This window comes from Humulus lupulus, chromosome 4 (assembly GCF_963169125.1).
Source record: "Humulus lupulus chromosome 4, drHumLupu1.1, whole genome shotgun sequence".
Lineage (NCBI taxonomy): Eukaryota > Viridiplantae > Streptophyta > Magnoliopsida > Rosales > Cannabaceae > Humulus > Humulus lupulus.
Window position 1 is genome coordinate 197,924,382 of NC_084796.1, and position 24,859 is coordinate 197,949,240.

Genomic DNA, 24,859 nt, shown 5'->3' on the forward strand with positions numbered 1-24,859 from the left:
ATATGAATTGATTCATTTAATTTGTTAACTTAAAGATTTTAATTTTATGATTTGAAAACCTAAACACATGGTTACAATGTTATATCTACAAATTTGGAACCTAACCATATTCGATCGGTTTCGGTTTGTATGGTTGGTTTGCGACCAACTTATAAACCGACCAATTTAATGTCGGTTTTCACCAAGGCAGTTTCAGCAGTTTTCGGTTTCAGTTTTTTTTTGTGTTCGGGCAGTCGGTTTGAGAGGTTTATTCGATTTTTTTGATTTTTTGCTCAGCCCTACTTTGAGGCTAAATGTACATAGTCAGCTGATCGGCTGCTACAGCCGAGGAGTGGTATAGGATGGGAAAAGCCTAAATGTTTGTTTTGCCCTTAGAGTGGCTAGTAGCTGTACTTTTAATCTGAAATTTTGTAAACTGTCTTTTTAAACGTTATTACTTTTGGGATCCCATGTAAAAGTATGTTTGAATTTATGAAATGTATTTTTTGTGACCGAAAACTTTTAACCCTAGTTCAACTATAGTCTCAGTAACATGTTTCTAACTAAATGACTTGATTAGCAAGTCTTGCACCTTTATAAACACACAGTGTAACAGTCTTGGTTATCCAGGGCGTTACAGAAACTTTTGCTCCAGTTGCGAAAATGGTTACTGTTGGTGCCTTCTTAGCAGTTGCAGCAGTCAAGAATTGGGCTTTGCATCAGATGGATGTTCATAATGTGTTTTTGCATGGTGATCTTCATGAAGAAGTTTACATGAAACTTCCTCCTGGCTTCAACTTTCGCACTCCTTGTTTAGTGTGTCATCTCAAGAAGTCTTTGTATGGTCTACGACAAGCTCCGCGGTGTTGGTTTGCTAAGTTAGCTGCTTCTTTGAAGACCTATGGTTTCCTTCAGTCTTATTTAGATTATTCTTTGTTTACTCTACATCAGGGATCAATCCAACTTAATGTTCTTGTGTATGTTGATGATCTCATTATTTCTGGTAATGATGCTTCCGTTGTTGACCATTTCAAGGCCTATTTGCATGAGTGTTTCCATATGAAAGATTTGGGTGTCCTGAAATATTTTCTTGGTATTGAGGTTGCTCGTAATTCAGAGAGCATCTTCTTGTGTCAATGAAAATACACACTTGATATTATTGCTGAAGCTGGCTTATTGGGGTCTCGTCCCGCTGGCTTTCCCATTCAGCAGAATCACACATTGGCTCTCGCCAAAGGCCCTTTGCTCGTTGATCCTGAAAGGTATAGACGACTTATGGGTCATCTCATTTACTTATCATTCACATGTCCTGACTTGGTTTATACAGTTCATATCTTGGCTCAGTTTATGCAACACCCTCGTCAAGATCATTGGGATGTGGCGCTTTGTATGGTTCGCTACTTAAAAGGGTGTACGGGTCAAGGCATTCTTCTTCACACTGATTGTGAATTATCTATGACCAGTTGGTGTGATTCAGATTGGGCTACGTGTCCTTTGACTAGACAGTCTCTTACTGATTGGATAGTGTTTCTTGGCTTTTCTCCGATTTCCTGGAAGACCAAGAAACAACATACGGTGTCCTGGTCTTTTGGTGAAGCCGAATATCGTTCCATGGCCGCCGTCACTTTAGAGTTGAAGTGGCTCAAAGCTTTGCTTGCAAGTTTGGGTATCACACATTCGCCAGCCATGCACTTATATTGTGATAGCCAATCGACCCTCTACATTGCTCAAAATCCTATCTTCCATGAGCGTACCAATCATATTGAAGTTGATTGTCATTATGTGCGTGATGCCATTCGTGAAGGTATTATTTCTATGTCTCATGTGTCTACTGATGATCAGCTTGCTGACATCTTCACCAAGGCTCTTGGCAAGTGCAAGATTTTGTATCTACTTAGCAAGTTGGGCATTTGTGATCTCTATGCTCCAACTTGAGGTGGGTATTAAGATTATATTAGAATATCACAATAATCATCTATTTTTAGAATATGTATATTTTGTGCATATTTTTATGATTTGGTCAATGGTATAATAGCCATAATTCTAGCTTATATACATAGCTTATATACTTTAGCTTGTAATATTGTGTATGTATATATTACCTAAATGTGAATGAATAAAGATCAAGGAAACACATTTTACCGAATTTGACAAAATTATTATATATTATTTTTTAAAAATAAAATAAGAAAAATACATATGAAGAAATACATAATTTCTTTTATTTAATTTGTAAAATTTTTATTTTTTTAATTGATATATAATTTTGCGAATCTTGTATTAAATGTATGAGGAGCAATGAGTCAATACATAGGGTTTATTGTTTAATGTTATATAATAATATTTATGTCAAATTTCATAAGTATATATTTTTAAATGATCATTTAATTAGAATAATATGGGGATACAAATAGAGGGTCAATAAAACCACCAAAAAAGTAATTTACCACTCATAATTTAAAATCATATTTTTAAAATTATTATTTTTTTTAGGTTGAAAGAATGATAACAAAATAACTTTAAAAAATCAATATAAATTATAACGAGGAAATTACATTGAATACTACTTTTTGAACAAAAATTAAAAAAAAATTACGGCACCAATTATTTTATAAATTAATTAATTAATTTATTTCTAATTATGGGTATATTTGAAAAAATTCTCATTTATATATACTAGGTAAAAGTAATTTATCTTGCATGTTTATTTAGTTTTATTAAAAAATATATTAATTTTTTTATTAAATTTTTAAATAAATAAATAATGTCATGTATTGTAAAATAATGATATAAATATATTTTAAGAAAAAAAAAACCAAAGTATTGTCTTTATTTTTATAAAAATAAAAAATAAGATAATTTAAAAAAAATTAAATAACGTTAAACCAATAATCCATTAGAAACATATTTTTTATATATAAAGTCATGGTACATTCTAATTTTTAAATTAAATATATTTTTTTCTAATTTTGTTTTAGCAAAAATTCCTATAAATTTCAATATAATAAAATATTAAAAAACTCTAAATTAAAACTATAAATTCAAAAAGTTTATTAGATCAAATTTTAATTATTTAATTAAAAAAATTTAAAGCCAACAAATAATTATATATTATTTAATTAATGGCTAAATGAATTAAAATAAGTAATTTCACATAAAAAAACTAAAATAAAAAAATATGTATATTTATGTCTTATTATACTATTACATATATTTTGGGATAAACAAAATATGTTAATTAATAAAAAAAAGAAAATATTAAATTTAAGTACATAAATATTTTTCGATTATAGTTTTTAAATTATTATTCATTTATTACGTTTTTTTTATTTATTTCTATTCATTAGATTATTATTTTTAATTATTTATCTACTTTAAATTACTTTAAAACTAACGGTGTTAAAAAATAATAAGAAAAATGTTAAATCTAACGAAGAACAATATTTTTTTTAAACTCACATTTATATTATATAAAGATATATATTTTAAAGAAATAAGTCATTATCATTAATAAGATTAATCCAATAATGTATATGTTAGGTCGAATTGCTTACAAAACAAATTTAAATGATCAATTTAGGCTAATTACAGAACCATTTATTATGTACACTATTAAAGAATTATCAACTTCAATATTGAATAAATACCTAAATACAATCAAAATATTATTATGAAAATAAAACAACAATCCATGAATCTGTTGAACACTAATGAATATGGCTGAATGAACACATGACAAGAGATCAATAATCAATCCAAATTCAAAACTGGAAGATATTAAAACAAAAGTAGTCTAAACTAAACAAGCCAAAGTTCTAATAAATCAATCTAGCGAAACACCCTCACAAAAAATACTGGCCTTATCTGAGAAGTTGTTGGAATGGTGAAAAAAACCATTGTTAGAGATATTAAACAAACGAAAAAATAAAATAACAAAACAAACAGTTAAAGAAAACATGACAATGGAAACTCAGAAATTCCAGCCCCTAATTATTCCCTTCTTTTATAACTTTTCTTTGAATCTATGATAGAGTTGATCATCCTTATATGGGAAGTGGGATTGGGGGCAGAAGAAACCACCAAAAAAAAAAATGGTGTTCTAATATACCGTACAATCCACGTGTCAAGGAGTTGACTATTCTCTTCATTATTCCAAAATTACAATTTTGACCTGAAAAGGACGAATATACCCCTAGGGCTACTCAACATGATTGGACACATAGTTAGGATCTTTCTTGAGAAAGTGAGAGGGACCCACTTCAAAGGAAGAGTTGTCACTTATCAAAGTAAGGGAAGCGGCATGGTGTTCATGCTTTGATAGTAACCTTTCTATATAAATATAAATATAAAAACGATATATAATTATTTTTGTTATGTGTTTTTTGAAAGTATTATTTTGGTATTAATTGTTTTTAATAATGCTTTTATGGTACCCTGAATTTTAAATTGTACATATTTGATACATAAACTCAAATTTAATTAATAAAATTTTATCAATTTAATCAAATTTCTGTCAATTATGCAAGTTTCATATTTAAATTTAATTACTTAATTATATATAACTGATGACAGTTTGATCATATTGATAAAATTTTATCTATCAAATCTGAGTCTAGGGTATCAAATATGTATAATTTTAAAATACAAAGTATTATATGAGTATTATTGAAAACAGAGGGCATCAAAATGATACTTTGCAAAAATATAAGATACCAAATAAGTAAATTCCTATATAAATATAAATATATAAATTTCTATACTTTTCCATATGAAATTATATATATATTTTTTTGCATTATTATTCACTAGTTAGTTGGCTTATTGAAATAAAAGGGCCTGTAGTGGATCATATTATAAACAATATATTGGTCCTTACCTACCCAAAGAAAATAATGAGTGTAAATTTAAGACATATAACATACTTGTGCTTATCAATTATCAATAAATGTTATAGTAGATATATTCATTATAATATGTTTAATTATCACTACACCAAAAAAAGAAAAGGAAAAACGATATACATTTATAGGTGTGAATCCAAACATACTTGTGTGCTATGTGGGTCCAAATTGTCAAGAAATATTGTTCTACCTATGGACTTAGAATTTGGATAATTTATTAGGGTTATGGTGAAATGATAATTTGAGTAAAAGAAAAAAAAAAAAGAAACACACACGCAATTTATGATGCTCTCACATCTATTCAAATGTAGTCTTATTCACAAATACATTAAAATCTCTATAAATTAATAACATCGAGATCGTGAAAATATATTATTTAATTAAAATATTATTTTATAAATAAATTAGTAATAATTTATTAATTTATACATCAGTTAATAAAATTTTAACTTATCAAGGAAAATAATTATAAAAATACATTGAGTGCATGTACGTTCATGTCAAAAAATTAATGAATGCACTTAAATTATTAAACCAAACAAAATCATATCAAATTAATGAATGTGTGTCCAATATATCAATTTATGATTCAACAATAAATAAAAATCATGAATCTATCTATATTTGTAAAAACTAAAACTATTTTTATGAATAGTTAATTATTAATATATATATATATTAAGGTAGACTTATGTTGTGTATTTTTAAAAAATTATTATCTTATAAATTTACCAAATTATTAATTTATCACATTAACCTCGAATCAAGACTGGACAAAAATTATAATTTAATCAAAGTTATTAATTAATCGAGTATTAATTTATGGAAAGGTTATAAGTATTACGTGACTAATCCAAAGCCAAGAGTTACTTGAAAATAAATATATATATATATGATTTCCGATCAATTTATTATTATTTGTATATATATATATTAAAGAGAAAGTATTTTATCATTTATAACAATTAAAAACTTCGGATGACAACATGTGCCATAAAAACAAACGAAGACAAATAGGAGAGTGATCATGGCCAAAACAATTAAGTACAATGAACCAAGAGATGTTATGACTAAGCCTAACCGTGGCTTGTTTGTTCAGAACCCGAAAAATCTTAATCTAGTAATAAATTGTGATCAGTAGATTCTTGGCAAACATAGTAATCTAGGTCAAGTTGGGTATCTGGGTTTTGGTCCCCTAATTATAATCCTAATTAACATTTAACTACTATATATATTTATATATAAAGAAAAAAGGTAGGAATGTACGTACGTAGTTGTATTTTCAAAATACACGTGTGTGTATATACATATATATATATGTTCTGCATGTGATATATATATATATATATAAGAATATATATTGATTCTTTCTTTTTACAGCAGAAGTTCAATGAACATTATTACTCCAATAAACTCGGTTAATTATATATATAAAAAATATATATTTACTTTGGTTTTGTGCATGCATTGAGTTTTTAGATATTTAATTAATAATATATACTTTCTTATCTTGATATAAATAATATATAGAAATTATATGTATATAGTTAGCTTGGGAAGTTGGGAGAAGGATTTGCAGTTTGATACATTGTACGGACAACTAATAGGAATGAAAAAGGAGAAGAGACAAAGCCCTATATACCAAAATTTAGGACACATCACACTTTGCGGACTCAACTATTAAGAGTTTTCTCTCAAAAGGAAAAAGATCCCACGTTGTGGTGGAGCATTAAAATTGAAGATTCTTCATATATATATATACATAATTATATTTAGTTTTACATAAATACAGTGGTCTTTCTATATTCATTGAATCAAGTATAGTTTGTCTTGTCAAATGACAATAATCATGCGATTATTTGTATCTAACTAGCTATTACATTATATATATGTATATAATAATGTATGGACACAAATTGATACGCAGGTGAAGAACATTATTTTAACATATATTGTTTATACTGTTTTATATACGACTCAAATTCTGACACATTGTTTAATAACAAAGTTCAAAGTTAAAAAAAATGAAAAATAGAAGAGTTAACTCATAATATGATGTTTTTATTAAGTCTTTGAACTTAATTTAGTAATAAATCATTTTCAACTAACGAGTGACATTTACTCATATTATATATATAGATAGATATAATACTATATCTCTTCCTATATATTAGGAGTAAAAAGGGTTATGATGGGTCCAACAAAGGGGCTCAATATCTTAGGTGTGTTTTAGCCCTTGGCAATTGATGTAATTAATTTAAGTAATCTATTATGTCACTTTGCTGAAACATGGCACATGGGGCATCAAATTAACTATACGTTTTGTTTGGATTGGAGTGATGAATGATATGATGATTCACTCCAATTATCTTAATTTAATATACATATATATATATATTACATTTGTACATAATTATATATGTGAGCATAATGTATTATGTAAATATTAGTCTATTTGAAAGAATTTATATGATTTCAATAATAAGTTTTATAAATTCATGACACTAGTCTATTTGAAAGAATTTATTTGATTTCAATAATAAGTTTTACATATTCTTGACGATTGGGATTGTTTTGGTCTATTATCTATAATTACTAATATGACATTAGCTTAATTTATAAACTAAAAATATACATAAGATATAAGAGAGTCCTTTCTAAAAACAGGAAGAGATAAGAAAATAAAAAATAACCATAACCAAAAAGCTTCTGTCAAAGAAACTTGGCATCATTTGATTTTGAATTATAATTTTTCATTACTAAAACGATATGAATGAGGTACTATAAGAATTGGTCAATTAAAGGGTCCTCATAAAATTCATTCTGACCCTGACAAGTTGGGAATCCTTACAAGATATTGCCCTATGAAAACCTAAATAGTCAAAGTTCTTTCTTGAAGTACCACAATTCAATCATCATGATCATGGGACCATTCACCCTTCATTAATTTCTTAAGGCTGGTGGATATATAATCCCTAATATTAGTTATGACAAACCATTTTATTATTATTTCCAAATTTTTTTGGTAGGGTTGTAAGAATTGAGCTAATTGGTTATGTACAAACACACACATGTATAAATGTTTTTATTTATACCATCACATTAATTTTGTGCCCATTAATTGCTTTATCCAAAATGTAATATATTTTTTACAAGTTGTGGATTATATATGTGGATCATCATTAATGACCAAAAAAACCAAAACCTAGAAAAAGGTATATATAGTTCTCTCCGATTTACAACTTGGTGTTTTTGATTTGACATTTTTGAATTATTTACAGAGTGATTTAATTTCTAATAGGATAATGGCATACTTTTTTATTTTTATTTTTTATTATTATTACAGGTACATCAAATGATATCAACAACATTCTATCTTTTTTTAGGCAATTTGAGTTTCTGAAAATATATATGGAAGTATTTTTTCTTTTAGTTTTTTTATATGGTGTTGTTGGTTGCAATTATGCTATATATCTTGTAAAATTTTCTAAATAGTTTACCATATAAAAAAATTTGTATTTTTTCTGACCGCGTAGTAATCAAAATATCAAGAAATGTCAAAAATTTTATTTTTGATACTGTAAATTATTTAGAATTTTTAAAAAAATATACAGAAAAAATGTTGTAATTACAACAAATATCGCCGTGAAAAAAATTAGAAAAAAATACTCGATCACATGTTTTTAAAGATAAAGATTTACTAAAAAATTAATTTGTGGCATAAATACCTAATGTTTTATACTTGTTACAGTTAAATACCTAATTTTTAATTTTTACGGCAAAAATACTTAATATTAAATACCTATTTTTTTTTCTTTGCAGCAAAATACCTAAAGTTGCTAAAATATTACTATTGTCAGTACCTCGTGTGTTGGAACTGTTAAATATATTGATTAAACAGACATTTGTCACTCTGTAATCGGTTCATTTCATATTTTTTTTAAAAAAAATAGTTTAAATTAGAAAAATGAATTGAAAAGACATTTTAAATTAATACAAATTTTAAAATATACATATTTTGATAACAAAAATATTTAAATTATAAAGTGATATATATTTGGTGAATCGCCACTTAACAATTATAGAGTGATACATATATGGCGAGTCATCACTTAACAGCTCCAACAGATGAGGTATTGAAAAAAGTAATGTTTTAAAAACTTTAAGTATTTTTGTCGCAAAGAAAAATAATTAGATATTTATCTTTAACATATATTGAAGATTGAGTATTTTTATTATAAAACTAAAAAATTAGGTATTTAATTATAATAAATATAAAATATTAGATATTTATACACAAATATCCCAAAATTAAAATAGGTAGTAAATATATCACTCCTCAACATTTATATTTTTGCATAATTACTTTCTAGTCATATCTACTTTGACTATTGAAGTTCATGACTTTTATCATTTGTCTTTGTAGAATGAATTGTTTTGATTTAGACACATGATTGAACTAGTTATTGGGTTTTATCTATGCATTTTTTTTATAGGGGGTATACCCATATTACCAATTATGGTATTATCACAATATGTAACTTAATATTAATGTTTAAAAAATAAACTTATTTTTCATGTAACAAATAGTAATGGGTTTTGTCGTTTATACATGGTTGTTTTCATTTAAGATTAACCTAAATTTTATCCAACAAAAAATTACCTAATTTCATTAATATATATTATCTTCTAAAGAACATTAATGAGTGGGGTAATGTCGTTGCCAAACTATTTTTTTCAGCTTATTTTTTAAATATTAAATACCAAATCATTTGAAGTTTTTATGGAATGAGTTGTGATTTGTAGTAGTACTCAAAAGAATGTTATAATATTCTTGTTATTATTAACATTTGTTACAAAAATTTATTTGCAAATGCAGTCAGTGATGAAGTCAATATCACATTTAGACAAGGTTAGTCGTGACCAATAAATTGAAGAAAAAAGAAAAGAAAAGAACAGAAATAGTGGAAAATGGAGATAAAAAAATATATTTTTAATAAAAGTATATATATTAATATTAAAAATTACAATTGTGGATGGGGATCATGTGATTGCTTGTTTTAACCTTATCAAATTTTGGTTGAAGTCATTGTCTAAACAATGAAAACCTAGTTATTATCCAAAAATGTTCTCTTTTTTCTTTTGTTATATACATATATATCTAAAATATAATATAAAAATACAAGTAATTCCAAAAGTTCTTTACGATTATGATGCATTTTTTTTTATAAAAATGATCTTCGCTATAAAATTTTTAATCTTTGATAAATAATAATAATAAAATTTAAGAAAAACTATTTTTATAAAATTAATATTCCAAGAAGATTGTAAAAAGCAGCTTAAAGGGCAAAAGTCACAGCTCACAAACTTCATATAATTAATTTCAGTGATACCAAATTTAATGCAATTAATTTCTTTTCTAAAAAACATATCCATTATTAGATTACAATTTATTTTCTTCTTCAAGAAAACTACTAAACAAATTAAAATATTAAATTTTCACTTTTTTCTAAAAAAAAAAGAAAAAAAAGCATCTTGATAAAGTAAGAAAAAAAACTTGTCCTTTTTACTTTTTAGAGTTTTTATTTTTTATTAATTAATTTGATTTATTTATTACATTTTCTGAAAATATTTTTTTACTTTTCTCTCTCTCTTCAAGATGGCTTTGGAAGCCCTCCCATAATTCGCTCTTGTACACACTTTCATTCTCTCTCTCTGATTTTCTCATTTTCTCTCTCTATCCGGAAAATTGAGCGTCCTTGTTTTCTTTATCTAGATATGCTTGAGTATTAACACTTTGTGCTGTCTTTAAAGCTTTTACTGAGATCTACTCCTACTAGTACTACTTCTGCTCCTGTAAGGACGACTGAGATTGAGATTGGCAGAGAGGAAAATTAAGATTAAAAAGGAAAAAACTTTAGAAGGTAAGCTAAGCATTTTTTTTTTAATTTTCTTTTCCAAAAACCCTAACTCACGAGTGGGTTCTTCTGTACGGACACCATACCCTGTTTCTTGTTTTTCTGGTAGTAATTGATTTGATTGAACTGTCATCATATTTTGGAATTTGTGCTAATGGGTTTTTTAAGGGTTTATACACTTTTTGAGGTTGCATCAGATGAGATCCATGGTAGCTGATTTTTTGAGATTTTGTGCTCTGGTTTTGGATTACACCCTTTTTTTGGGTTTGGGTTTTATTAAATTTTAAATCTTGGTAGTCTTTTTTTATGTTGTTTTCGGAAACATTTGTCTGTATCTTGTTTTCTGCCATCTGGGTTTTGTTGATTTTGTTTGAAGATCTGATGTGGGCTCAGTTGCTTTGTAGGTTTAAATTCAATATGTGCATATTAGATCATTGTTATGATAGATGTGAGAGATATTTGTGCTAGGTTTGTTGTTGAAGTAGATTGTTTCAGCTAGTTAGAATACTATAAGCTTCTGAAATTCAGCCTGGTTAATGTATTTGGCTAAAGATTTTTGTTAAACTCAAGAATAGATGAAGTTGTTGGTGAAACTCGTGAAAAGTCACACATTTTTTAGTTATTGATAACAAATAACAATAGGTTGATCATGTTGCTTCTTTTTCTTAATTTCTATTTATTGAATTTGGGCTTTACTACTGTGGAGTTTGTGATGTTTCTTCAATGGTAAATGGTTTCAAGACCTATGTTCTATGATATATGCCATATTAAACCCCAATTAACTTCTGTGTTTTTTTTTGTAACTTTGTTTTTGGTATGTAACTGATGGAATGTATTGAATCAGGATTGACAATAAAGCTGGGACAAAGAGGAAGTGAGTCCTTTAATTACGGTTTGTGGATTAGATTCACTAAAAGACCAGGGTTTCGGCTATTCTCTGCAATTCAAGTTGTTTAAATAAAGTCTCGAATGAACTAGAGTAAGCATCAAAATATGTTGAGGAGATGAATAAAAAGTCAGTTGGTGCTTTAAAGTTACTGTACAACTGCGTTGAAGTGGGCTTGATTGAGAGTATCAGATTGGTATCTGATGATCACAGCTAGTGTCTACAATTGTTGTGGTGACTGTTATGAAGAAAATCTAGTAGGTTTGGTCCGAGCAGCTGCGTTGCAACAGCCTGTGTACTCGCCCTATTTGGTCATCGCTGGAATGCTTATTTTTCTCTCTGAGGGAGATGGACTAGCACATCTTTTTAGGTGACTTATTTTAATTGGTCATAAAATTCACTGGTTTGTGTTCGTTGGAAGCACACTTAACAGACTTATGAGTAACTTAGCTGGTTACTAAGGGAAGGTCCTGTTTTTTTGAGAGTGTTAGCCAAGTATATTATATTGTACGGGTTGTTTAATGCTGGTTTAAGTATCAGTAAATATGGAAACTTCTGTTCATCGGTTAGCTCCTTTTGCTGTACCTGCTCTTCTGATTTCTGTTGGATATGTTGATCCTGGAAAGTGGGCGGCCACCGTTGAAGGTGGCGCTCGTCTTGGGTACGATCTGTTAGCATTGATGCTTGTTTTTAATTTGGCTGCTATTTTATGTCAGTACCTGTCGGCTCGGATTGGTGTGGTTACTGGAAGGGATCTTGCTCAGGTATTGTTTGTCTACTGGATCTTTATTAAAAATATACACAATTATGTAGTGTTACTTGCTTCTATTGTTACTATCAGTTGTATGAGATTGGAGATGATAAATTGACCAGTCATTTTGCTATTATTGTGAAGATTGTACATTTATGGACCTTCTGTTGTGAAGCTTTTCTCTAACGAAAAAGCTTCTATGTCTCATTTAGTTTCATTTTGTTTAATTGGTCAACTATGTTTTGACACCTTCTAACCTTGTTGTGTCAATAGATTTGCAGTGTCGAATATGACAAGTGGACATGCTTATTCTTAGGAGTGCAAACAGAGCTGTCAATGATATTATTGGACCTCACCATGGTAATTTTCTCCTTGTTAACTAATGTATTGATGATCTGTTCTATCCCCGTCTCACTCACTTTTCACCTTCTGAAATATGGTAGAATTCTAGTACTATATTTAATTTGTAATACTTATGTTATTACCCATTTACTTTAAATATCTGAAGAATGATTGCTCTAATTTTACTAGGTCTTGGGCATCGCACATGGGCTTAATCATCTGTTTGAGTGGGACTTGTTCACTTGTGTCTTTTTGACTGCCATTGATGCTGTTTTATTTCCTCTTTTTTCTACCCTGCTGGTAAGAATTATTATGGTCGGTGCACATTTATGTTTTATTAATATTTTTGCTATTGTCGACAAAATTTTTCTGTTTCCATTTTCAGGAGAATTGCAAGGTAAAATTCTTGTGCATATATGTAGCAGGCTTCATATTGCTTTCGTCAGTTCTTGGAGTACTTATCAATCATCCGGAAATGACTCTTTTCATGAGTGTGCCTACAAAATTAAGTGGGGAAAGTGCATTTGCCGTAATGAGTCTTCTTGGATCAAGTATAATGCCTCACAATTTTTACCTTCATTCTTCTATTGTACAGGTATTTTTCTATGTTGCACACATATGTGGATAATATTCTGCAAAATAAGCTTTGCCATGCGGATGTAGCCTTTGTTATGCATGTCAATTGGTTTGGGGGTAGATAACTTGTTATTGGTGACTCAGTGTCCACGACTCCTTAACTTTGTAGTTATCAGGTTTAAATATTGGTGTTCTTAAGATTTCAGAATATTTTCAATGAGATGATGTTCAACCTTTTTTTTTTCTGTGTATGTGCATAGCAATGTGGAATATACTTTGTGTAAGTAAATTACTCTAGCCTTGTATGTTTTTTCACCCTTGTCTGGGTCTTTATGCATGTAAATTTCACCCAATTTTGGAGCTTTGATTGTTGCTTTCTCTCTGATGTAAGATTCTTGCATGGTATTATCGTGAGTAGTTTTGGAAGGTGGAAGCCATCGGTGGAAAAATTCAATCTCTAAAATTTTATGTAGATTATTAATTCAAGTTATACATTCATAATACCTTATTCACATTTTTTCTTTATGTATAGAGTTGTCTTGTTATTAAGAAAATTGTGATCGAGTCTTGATAGTATTTTAGAATTTGTCTTAATATATCAAGTCTATAAGTTACAGACTTTTATTCTTTCTTCCCCACAACTTATGTTGGAATTATTGAAATTTTAATATGCTCACACTATACTAATCGTGGTGCTGGCTCGGGCCGGATGGCGTAACCGGCCTTCTCTCTCACAATCAATCAATCAATTTTCTTAAATATCACTTTTATTCTCACTGCAGCATCATGGGCCGTCAAATGTTTCTAAGGATGCCTTGTGTCACAACCATTTTTTTGCCATACTATGCATCTTCAGTGGCATTTATGTGGTGAATTATGTGCTGATGAACTCAGCTGCAAATGTTTTCTACAGCACAGGCCTTGATTTGCTTACCTTTCATGATGCGATGTCACTAGTTGAACAGGTCTGGAATTTTCTCATAAGGACCTTTTCATGTTAAATCTTGACAATTTTACTGAACTACTTTAAAATCTTTCCAAATCATACAGGTTCTTAGAGGTCCAATAGCACCTATTGCCTTTCTATTGGTTCTGTTCGTCTCAAATCAAATCACAGCATTGACTTGGAGTGTGGGTGGTCAAGCTGTGTTGCATGATTTCTTGAAGCTGGAGATTCCGGGCTGGCTGCATTGTGCTACAATCAGAATTATTGCCGTAATTCCAGCTCTTTATTGCGTTTGGAGCTCAGGAGCTGAAGGGATGTATCAACTGCTTATATTCACTCAGGTTTTAGTAGCATTGCTGCTTCCATCTTCTGTGATACCTCTATTCAGGATTGCGACATCAAGACCAATAATGGGGCTCCACAAAATTTCTCAGATTTTTGAGTTTCTATCCTTTGTAACATTTATTGGGATGCTTGGCTTGAAGATTGTTTTTGTTGTGGAAATGGTGTTTGGGAATAGCGATTGGGTAGTTAATTTGTGGAATGTGGGTAGTAGTATGTCAGCTTCCTATGCTGTTCTCCTCATCATCGCTTGTGTATCATTTTGTTTGATGCTCTGGCTGTTAGCTACACCATTGAAATCTGCTAGTGTTTTTGATGCTCAGTTGTTGAACTGGGATATAATGAAGGTTAAACCTGATTCATTTACAAACAAAGAGGATATTGACATAACCAAGAGCAGATATCATGGAGAGGCACATATTGAGAAACAAGAATCCTCTCCAGTCTTAGGGAAGGCCTTAGATAGTCAGTCTGATAGAACTGGTGAGAGTTTTGATTTTAATTTACCTGAGTCTCTTATGGACCCTGATCAGGATATTCAATTGAGCACTGTTGAGGAAAATAGTTCTATTAATGCATTTTCTAGCTCTTCAGTGTGCGATACAAAGGAATCTACACCAGTAGCAGAGACAGTTGCTGTCTCCACTGTAGTCAATGAAGTGTCTAATATCACATTAATTAAGAACAGTGTATTGAGATCTGGTACAAAGGACCTGGTTGAAAAGATTGTTGCAGTTGAAGTAGATGTACAAGCTGATAAAGACGATGATGAAGGAGACACTTGGGAGACTGAAGAATTATCCAAAGGGGTTCCGGGGACACCATCTATGCAATCTGAGGGTCCAGGATCATTTAGGAGTCTCAGTGGAAAGAGTGATGATGGGGGAAATGGTGCTGGGAGTCTTTCGAGACTTGCAGGATTGGGCCGTGCTGCAAGGCGTCAGCTAGCTGCAGTACTTGATGAGTTTTGGGGACAACTGTATGATTTTCATGGGCAAGCAACTCCAGATGCCAGGGCTAAAAAGCTGGATGTGTTGTTTGGGATTGATATTACAAAGGCTGCCTCTTCCTCCTTGAAAGTGGATACCTCTACAAAAGACGTTTCTGGATACTTTTCATCTGTAGGAGGCAGAGGATCTGATCCTTTAATTAACTCGAGTTTGTATGACTCTCCCAAACAGCAGAGGGTGCAAAGCAATTTAGATTCACAATATGGGGGGGTTCAAAGGGGACAGTTCTCATTGGGGGCCAGCCACACGCAGATGCTGGATAACTACGTGCAAAGTAGCCGTAATGATCTTGATTTTAGTGAGAGACGATATTCAAGTGTGCGCAACCTACCATCTTCTGAGAGTTGGGGAGACTATCAACCAGCTACAGTACATGGTTATCAGATTGCATCTTATGTCAATCGATTTGGAAAGGAAAGAAGTTCTGATAACTTGAATGGTCAATTGCAGTCACCAGCCTTTAAATCCTCTGCAATTGGTTCTGGAAACTACAGGGATTCATTTTCATTTGCCATGGGGCAGAAGTTACAAAATGGGTTAAGCACCAGTCAGGTCTCCAATTTGCAGAATCTACTGGCATCTCGAAATAGTTCACTGCAGACTGAACGCCCATACTATTCTCCTGGTATTACTGGCACGGCTGAGAATGTGGTAAGCTCAGCCAATACAAAGAAATATCATAGTTTGCCTGACATTCATCGGGATCTGCATGCGTCTGATAAGATTCCTCAGTGGCAGCAAAATCCCAGTGGGTTTGGATCATCTCTTGGCAGAACGGGTTATGAACAGTCCCAGTATGCAACTTCTGGATTGAGGACGGGAGCTCCTTTAGCATTTGATGAACTCTCTCCATCAAAAGACTACAGAGATGCTTTATCATCACCACTGAATACTAGTTTTGATACTAGTTCCCTCTGGTCTAGGCAGCCTTTTGAACAATTTGGTGTAGCTGATACTACTCGCACTGTCGATAGTGGAGCTGGAAGTAGGATGAGTACTGTAAATCAGGAAGCTGCTTCCTTTGCAAATGCAGAGGCTAAGCTTCTCCAGTCTTTCAGACATTGCATTGTAAAGCTTCTGAAACTGGAAGGTTCTGACTGGTTGTTCAGGCAGAATGATGGGGTTGATGAGGATCTTATTGATCGTGTGGCTGCAAGAGAGAAATTTCTTTATGATGCTGAGACCAAAGATACGAATTGGGGGACTCACATGGGTGATCATCAGTACTCATCTCCAGAGAGGAAATATTCTTCTCTCAAGAACATCGATTCAAGTTACCCCCATTCCACATTATCCTCTGTCCCACATTGTGGGGAGGGTTGTGTTTGGAAATCTGATTTGATAGTAAGCTTTGGGGTCTGGTGCATCCATCGAGTTCTTGATCTCTCACTTATGGAAAGTCGGCCAGAGCTATGGGGAAAATACACTTATGTACTTAATCGCCTTCAGGTAAATATCGAAATCCGTACTTTATACAGCATAAATTCACATTACAATGAGCTCTATAACTTAATTGTAATCATTTCTCTACCATGAAAGTGTTGCCCTTGTCTTTCCCACCAGCTTATGTTTCCATTTCCACACTGAATAGTTAGTATCATTCTTCTGTTTATGCTTAAAGATTTCCTGTTGCATTTCTGATCAAGATCTTGTCTATTTATGGACCAGTTTTTATTATCTTACAAATGTGGATAATGCATTCTTTGCAATCTTAACTTACATTTTCATTATCAGGGGATCGTTGATGTGGCATTTTCGAAGCCTCGAACACCAATGACCCCTTGCTTCTGCCTCCACATACCAGCATCAGCACAGCAGAGGTTTAGCCCACCTGTCACGAATGGAATGTTGCCACCAGCTGCAAAACCTGCAAAGGGAAAATGCACCACCGCAGCTGTGCTTCTAGACACAATCAAGGATGTGGAGATTGCAATCTCTTGTCGAAAAGGCCGAACAGGGACGGCAGCTGGTGATGTGGCTTTCCCAAAGGGAAAAGAAAACCTTGCGTCTGTTCTCAAACGGTACAGACGTAGACTGTCAAACAAACCGATCGGTGCTCCGGAGGGGTCTGGTTCGCGCAAGATGTCAACATCTGCTGTACCTTATGTGTCATAACTCAGAACTGTTCTGTTCACCTCTTGACTTGGGTCAAAAATTGAGCTATATGATTTTGGGAAATAGCTCATCTTCAAATCTTGGACTCTAGAATTGGATAGAGTGGTCGGTGGTGGTTGTGTTCGGAATATCTCTCTCACTCTTCATCTCAATATGTATCAAAAGTCAACAACAGCTGCAAAAGTTTTATTTGCATGTAATGTTAATGTATACATAGGATAAGAATCACTGGACATGTAATTTGCAGCAGAATTCAAAGGAAAACGGGTTAGGCATAGGACAGGGTGGTGGAAAAAAGAAGAAAAAGAAAAGTTGATAATGCCAATTTATTAGTGTTGGTTGCGTATGTGACTGTTCTCTACACTAACATGACGGCATAAAAAAAACCCCAGGCTTGGCTTTCTTGTGTTTCAAGTTTCAACACCATGAACATGCTACAATTGTCATTTTTTGTTTTGTCCCCACTTTTCTTTACTTCCACATAATTATATATATATTACAGTTTAAAACTATTGGTTAAAGTGAAGGATTTACGAACACAATTTAATTTTGCGTAAAGTTAAAAGATCACTCTTTACTTAAATTGGATAACATAATGTAATTTTAGATAACTTGTCATTTAATTTACTTTACTCTTTGTTCTTTAATCATATATTTGTGAAGTTTATCATCATTAACATTGGTGGTTGTTATTAAAAAAAAAAAGAAAATTACATCAAATATGCCTTTTTTTTGTTTTTACATAAATATGAAATATATGCCTATATCATTCTAAGTTAATTATATACGATTAAATTTCTCATATTTTTGTATGATTTTGAAAAAAAATGACATACATTTTATTTTAGTGTTAGTTGATTTGTGTTAATTTCAAAGTTCATTGTGTGTCATTTACACTTTTTTTTTTCCGAAAAAAAAATTCCTCGAAGTAAATAAGTTTTCCAATCCACCTAAAGAGCCTACACACAACTATGAGAAACATAGTTTAGAGTTTTCCTTGAAAAATTGGACATCAAACTTAAAGAATCTAAATTATCAAAAGACAAAGATCCTCAATAAATGAATCAAACCAAGTCATATAAGAAGCACAATTAATTTTGTTTGGAGAAGAAAAAACCAACTTACAAAATAAAGAAAAAATTATTAGGCATATGTATTTTGAGGAAAAAAAAAAGATATTTTTTAACAACAAAAAGTTTTTTTTTTTTTTTGTAGTAATGATATTTCATTAAAAAATAAATTAAAAAATAAATAAGAGTGTAATACAACTAGAGAACAAAAACATGAAAAGTCTTCTAGGTATACAAATTTTATATCCACTCTAAGAACATGCACAACTAATTCATGTGTAAAACAAATATAGATTATAGATATTTTAGGAAAATTAGACAATAAACTTATAACATTCTCTAATGAAGAATCTAACCTAGTAAAATACAAAAAACTATTAGAGAATGTAAAAACTAAATTCAATATGTCATATGACATAATCAAAATAAAATTGCAGTAATGTGAGTATTTCACCTTTTTTTTTTAAAAAAAAATAACAATGATATAAATATTTTTTATAGAAGAAAAATTACTAATTGTAAAAGTTATGATCTCACTCTAAAATATAAACATGTTTTTTATAATATAAAATTATAAACGTGTGTTTTGCTGATTTTGACTGTAAATAAAAAGAATATTTGTAATAAATGGGAAGAAAAAGAATAAAATAAACGAAACGAAGATATCAAAATTGTCAACTAAATAAATTATATTGAATTATCAATCTCAATATATTAATTAGAAAAAATTTATTTGAGAATTGCAACGATTCTCCAAAGTCGTCTACTTTTACTGACTCACAATAAAAAAAAACTTGTAATAACAAATAACTACAATATTAAAATAATACAACCTCTACGAATCCACGTAACTTAATAATTAAAAGAGTACAATAATTAACTTAAAAAGTGAAGAAACAATACATTTTCTCTCTAATAATTTAATAATTACTGTAAATAATTTTCCTTAAAATAAATAAACAAAAAAACTGCTATAAATAACTTAATAAATGTAATATAATTAAAATATTAAATACCATAACTAACTCAATTTAATGTAATTTAAATATTAAAATTGTAGGTATTTTGTAATAACTAATTTTTTTTTTTTGATGAAAAGGAAAATATATTGAGAACCAACCAAACAATTACAAACACTCCAGACAACTTACAAAAACAAAACCTTACATCTGAACTACTTTATCAAAGAAAGCTAAATCATGTTTCCTCAGATTCTTCTTAGTATGACTAAGAAGCCTACCCCTCACGAAGTGTTTAATCAAATTAGTAACAGAGCCCACAGAAAAAGAGCTAAACTTAAATATACAATTGTTTCTATTTCTCCAAACCATGTAAACCGAAGCTGCTAAGGCAGCAGACATAACTACTTGCTTCAGCCCCTTCGGCTTACCAGCCATCCAAGAACACCACCCTTCCAGATGACTCGGCCAAATACCACTACCTAGCCAGCTCTCCACCTGGGATCTAACCTGCCGAGAAAAAGGGCACTCAAAAAACAGATGACAGTGAGACTCTTGCTCCTCTTCACACACCGGACAGAGCACAGAAGGAAGGTCCAAATGACAAAGACTGAGCTTATCTCGAGTCAACAGATGGCCCAAGGTAGCCTGCCATAAAACGAATCTGTGCTTAGGCACAGTCAAAGAGTTCCAAACCACATTCGCAAAGATGACTCTGTCCTTGTTAAGCAACCTGTGATACAGAATTTTTAGACAAAGATTGTTATGATGGACTGCCTCATCAAGTCGAAAAGCAGGGAAGTCATCCCTAAGCTTAGTCAATCTTCTCCAATACCAGCTCACGTCCTGAGGAACTCTGTAAAGCCATAAATCCTGACCCTTTAAGTAGATAGAATCCACCCACTTAACCCACAGAATATCATGCTTAGAAGAAACATCCCAAATATACTTGGCAAGAAGCACTTTATTCCAAGTACAACTATCCTTGAAGCCAAGACCACCCATGAACTTAGGCAAGCAAACCTGATCCCAGGTAGTAAAGTGCATCTTACTTCGCTGAATATTACCGTCCTTAACTCCCCAAAGGAAGTTTCTGCAAAGCCGATCCACCTCCTTGATGACGGGAGTATGAAAATACTCATCCAAAAAGATCTTATACCCAGAAGCACCGAGTTGATTAATTGTGCCCTCCCCGCAAAAGATAGATGATGGCTCGCCCAAGTATGTAATTTAGACTGGATCTTTTTGATAATGAGAGAACAGTCACCAACCTTCCATCTTGTTGTTCGAAGAGGTACTCCCAAATATTTTAGGGGGAAATGACCTTCAGAGAATTGGAGCCCCTCAAGCAATTTTTGAGTCTCTTTTTCAGCCACACCACCAAAATAAATCTGAGATTTGTCCTTGTTGGTAGTTAAACCAGAAGCACAGCAGATAGCATTAAAGCTCTCCTTAATAATCTGAACCGAACTATTGACCCCCTTGCAAAAAATGACCAAGTCATATGCAAAACAGAGATTGACAATTTTAAGGTGCTTACATTTAGGATGAAACCGGAGCCCCTTGTCCATGGAAGCTTGTTGAAGTAATCGGGTACAATATTCCATAGCTAAAACAAACAACAATGGAGAAATCGGGTCCCCTTGCCTTAGCCCCTTCCGACCTCTAAACTCCCCTTAAACCTTTCCATTCATAAGAATTAAATAGGTTGGATCCTTCAAGCAAGCCATGACCCAATTGATGAATTTAACCGGAAAACAAAATTCAGTGAGAATATCCTCCACAAAGTTCCAATCTAACATATCATAGGCTTTGCTCAAATCAATCTTCAATACACACCTAGGGGAAGTGTTTTTCCTCTTATAGCCTTTAATAATATCCTGAAGAATAAGAATATTATGCGCCAATAACCTGTTTTTAACAAAGGCTCCTTGATTTGGATGGACCAGACTAGGAAGCACTAAAGCCAATCTACTACAAAGCATTTTAGAAATGCATTTGTAAATAGAGTTACAACAAGCAATTGGCCTATAATCTGCTGCTCGAGAAGGAGTCTCAATTTTAGGGACCAAGGAAATAGTAGCCTTATTAATTTCCTCAGGCAGATTACCACACTCAAAGAAATCTAGAATAGCTGCTGAGATTTCAGCCTCTAACTCGCTCCAAAGAACTTTGAAAAATCCCGAGCCAAACCCATCAGGCCCCGGACTTTTAATAGAGTTAATGATAAACAACGCATCTTTAACTTCCTTGATAGAGAATGGATTTACTAAGCTAACTTGCTGTTCCAGACTCAATTTATGACCGAGTTCAAAGCAGGATTTCTGAATTGGACTAGAGGCCATGCTCTTTCTTCCCATAATTTTCTGGAAATGAGTCACAAAATGGTCCACAACAGCAGCAAAATTTTCAATACTCTGACCAGTTTCAGTTACAACAGAAGTGATATAGTTAGAGGCTCTCCTTTGCTTTAGACAGGCGTGAAAATAAGCCGTGTTATCATCACCAAACCGCAGCCAATCCACTTTACTTTTCTATTTCAGGAAACTCTCATACACCCTGACATGGTACTCCAGATTATCACCAGCTGTAGCTTCAAGTCTTTGAAGACTAACCGAGTGAGGATCACTCTGCAGGGAAATCTGGGCAGCCTGGAACTTTTCCTTAGCCACTATGAAATTCTGGCCAACATCCCCCATGATATGCCTGTTAAAATTTCGAAGCACCATCTGAAGCCTGCTCAGTTTGTTACAGATACGCACCAGCCCAGTCCCTCGAATAGGTTTACACCAGCTTTGCAAGACAGTAGACTTAAAATGTTCATGATTAGTCCACATATTGAAGAACCTGAAAAGTTTAACACCACAGTTAACAGAAACTTCAGGTTTGATAATGCAGTAGCAATGGTCAGAGTGAAGTTCCCAGTTGAACACAGCCTCAGATTGAGGGAAAATGTCCAACCAATCTTCATTCTTAAAGACTTTATCCAATCTCGAGTAAATTCGGTCATCATTCGTCTGTTTATTCGTCCAAGTAAAATGAGACCCTCTAGCACGCAATTCATCAACTAACCCCAAGGCCCTCCAAGTTTGAGCATCAGATAATTCAAGGGACGATATAGCACGACCACCTACTCTGTCCGCTCTCTCAAAAACAGCATTAAAATCTCCAGTTAACAGCCACGCAGTAGCTGGAAAACAAAGATTAGTCAAATCCCTCCAAAGAGTCACTCTTTCCTCAATTGAATTCCTACCATAAACAAACGTCACACAAAAAACTTTATTAGTCCTTATGCCCTTGACATAAGCATGAAGTAACTGGTCTGTTTCTTTAAGAACATCTACAGACACCAAGTGTTGCTGCCAAATAAGCAACAATCTGCCTTCTGAAGTTGAACCAGAAAAAAAGCTCCAGCCTCTGAAAAAAGATTGCATCATCTTCTTAATCTTATCACCCCTCAGTTTGGTCTCCAACAAGGCACCTAAACCAATTTTATTAACAAAACAAAAGGAGCTCAGAAATTTCTGTTTCTCCCCCTTATTAATGCCTCTAACATTCCAACTAAGAATGTTGTGATTCTCCATGCAACAAACTTGTTGATGTTAGTCCCAAATTTGCAACCTCCATAACCTTATCTTGCAAAGCACTATAGGAATTCGTCAAAGTGTTCTTTGCCCTATGGATAGCCTTCTTATTCCCACCAACCCGATTAGGGGTAATCCAGTCTGAAATACCACCTTCAGTGGTCTTAATAACTGGTGTCCGAGTCTCGTTTACAACAGACGATTCAGGAACATTTTTTGAACTCTCCTGGGGCTTATCCAACTCCTTAGTACTCACAGTATGGGTCTCAATATCCTCATTCCCATTTATTGCAACAAAAGGCCCAATCTCAGGAATCCCTGCCTCTTTGACCTCTGAAACAACCTGTTGATCCATAGGGACTTGCCTGGCCTCATCCACTCCCATTCTGGTTTTTGGCCTCCAAATCTCAGCTAGCTTCTTATTACACATTCTTTCAGTGTGGCCATACACTTTACACCCCCTACATTGGGTAGGAAGCCACTCAAACTCCAGAAATTGCTCCACTAACTGCCCTTTCTCATTGAGAAATTGAACCGATTTAGGGAGATCCTCCGAAAGTTCTATCTCCACTAAAACTCTAGCGAATTGCATCATAGATCTGTCCTTCGTAACTTTATCTACCAAGATTGGTACCCCAATCGTGCTCATAAGAGCACTCAAGCACTTAGTACCCCAATATTGTAGCCCAAGACCTGGCAATCTAATCCAGACAGGAACTGACTTCACTGCCTTCAGAGTGTCCAAATCGGCAGACCAAGGCTTCACTATCACTGGTTTCCTATCAAAATGTAGAACCCCAGCTTCCAAAACCAGATCCCTAGTGGCTTCATCACGAAAATTAACAAGTGTGAACCCATTATTCAGCCTAGCTATTCTCTCAATGCCAAGTTTACCCCATATCCTTTTGATAAAACCTTCAAAAACAGCAAACGGAGGGTTAGCCCCAAGAACCTGACAAACCACCGCTGAACTTCAGAATAAACTTTCAATTTGGACCTCATCCAAATCAACTTGAGCAATTCGTTGGCCCTCTTCAACAATTGGTTCCTCGAATATGAGTTTTGCCCCTCCTTGATTAGGAAGCAAGGCTCTGAACTGAGACCATTTATCCCTAGCCTGACTTTGAAAATTACCTGCATTCTTAGTCATCTCCTCTTCTACATCTTCTAATTTCCTACCTCCAACAGATGTTCCATCACAGTCAGAAGGACCGTGAAATCCAGCTTCAGGAAAATCCAGCATCGAGTCAGTATAAATTTCTTCCATCTCTTCCGGAATAGCATCATCGACTTCAGAATGCTGACCTCCAACCGTCTAGACCACTGGAGATACAGCCACTGTCGATTTAGCAGCTGGCTTTGGGTTGCTTTTCTTGCGTCTCGCCATGAAGAAATCAGAGAGCACCAGATCACCTTTTGTAATAACTAATTTATAACTGCCAAAATGCATGGAAACCTTTCTCAAAAATAAATAAAGAAC

At 32.6% G+C, this 24,859-nt stretch overlaps 3 protein-coding genes across 4 annotated transcripts; 1 reads left to right on the forward strand and 2 right to left on the reverse strand.

Annotated features, from left to right (window-relative positions):
* The first annotated feature begins 10,562 nt into the window (after positions 1-10,562).
* LOC133831099 (ethylene-insensitive protein 2.1) lies at positions 10,563-18,230 on the forward strand. 2 transcript variants are annotated; one of them, XM_062261271.1, is made up of 8 exons: positions 10,563-10,804; positions 11,643-12,448; positions 12,709-12,795; positions 12,967-13,077; positions 13,163-13,372; positions 14,136-14,318; positions 14,404-17,100; positions 17,386-18,230. In XM_062261271.1, exons 2-8 carry the CDS (start codon positions 12,230-12,232, stop codon positions 17,764-17,766), a joined length of 3,888 nt encoding a protein of 1,295 aa, XP_062117255.1. In that variant the 5' UTR covers positions 10,563-10,804; positions 11,643-12,229; the 3' UTR covers positions 17,767-18,230. The 2 variants fall into 2 exon arrangements, with proteins under 2 accessions (XP_062117255.1, XP_062117256.1); XM_062261272.1 differs by lacking the exon at positions 10,563-10,804 and adding an exon at positions 10,884-10,903.
* Positions 18,231-19,999: 1,769 nt separating this feature from the next.
* On the reverse strand, positions 20,000-21,402 carry LOC133832783 (uncharacterized). Its single transcript, XM_062263082.1, has 2 exons — positions 21,067-21,402; positions 20,000-20,818 (listed from the first exon to the last, which is right to left on the reverse strand). The coding sequence occupies exons 1-2, from the start codon at positions 21,400-21,402 to the stop codon at positions 20,000-20,002; spliced, it is 1,155 nt and encodes a 384-aa protein (XP_062119066.1).
* Positions 21,403-21,471: 69 nt separating this feature from the next.
* LOC133832784 (uncharacterized) lies at positions 21,472-24,646 on the reverse strand. The gene is made up of 4 exons (XM_062263083.1): positions 24,377-24,646; positions 23,389-24,331; positions 22,354-23,276; positions 21,472-22,212 (listed from the first exon to the last, which is right to left on the reverse strand). Exons 1-4 carry the CDS (start codon positions 24,644-24,646, stop codon positions 21,472-21,474), a joined length of 2,877 nt encoding a protein of 958 aa, XP_062119067.1.
* Positions 24,647-24,859: the final 213 nt, after the last annotated feature.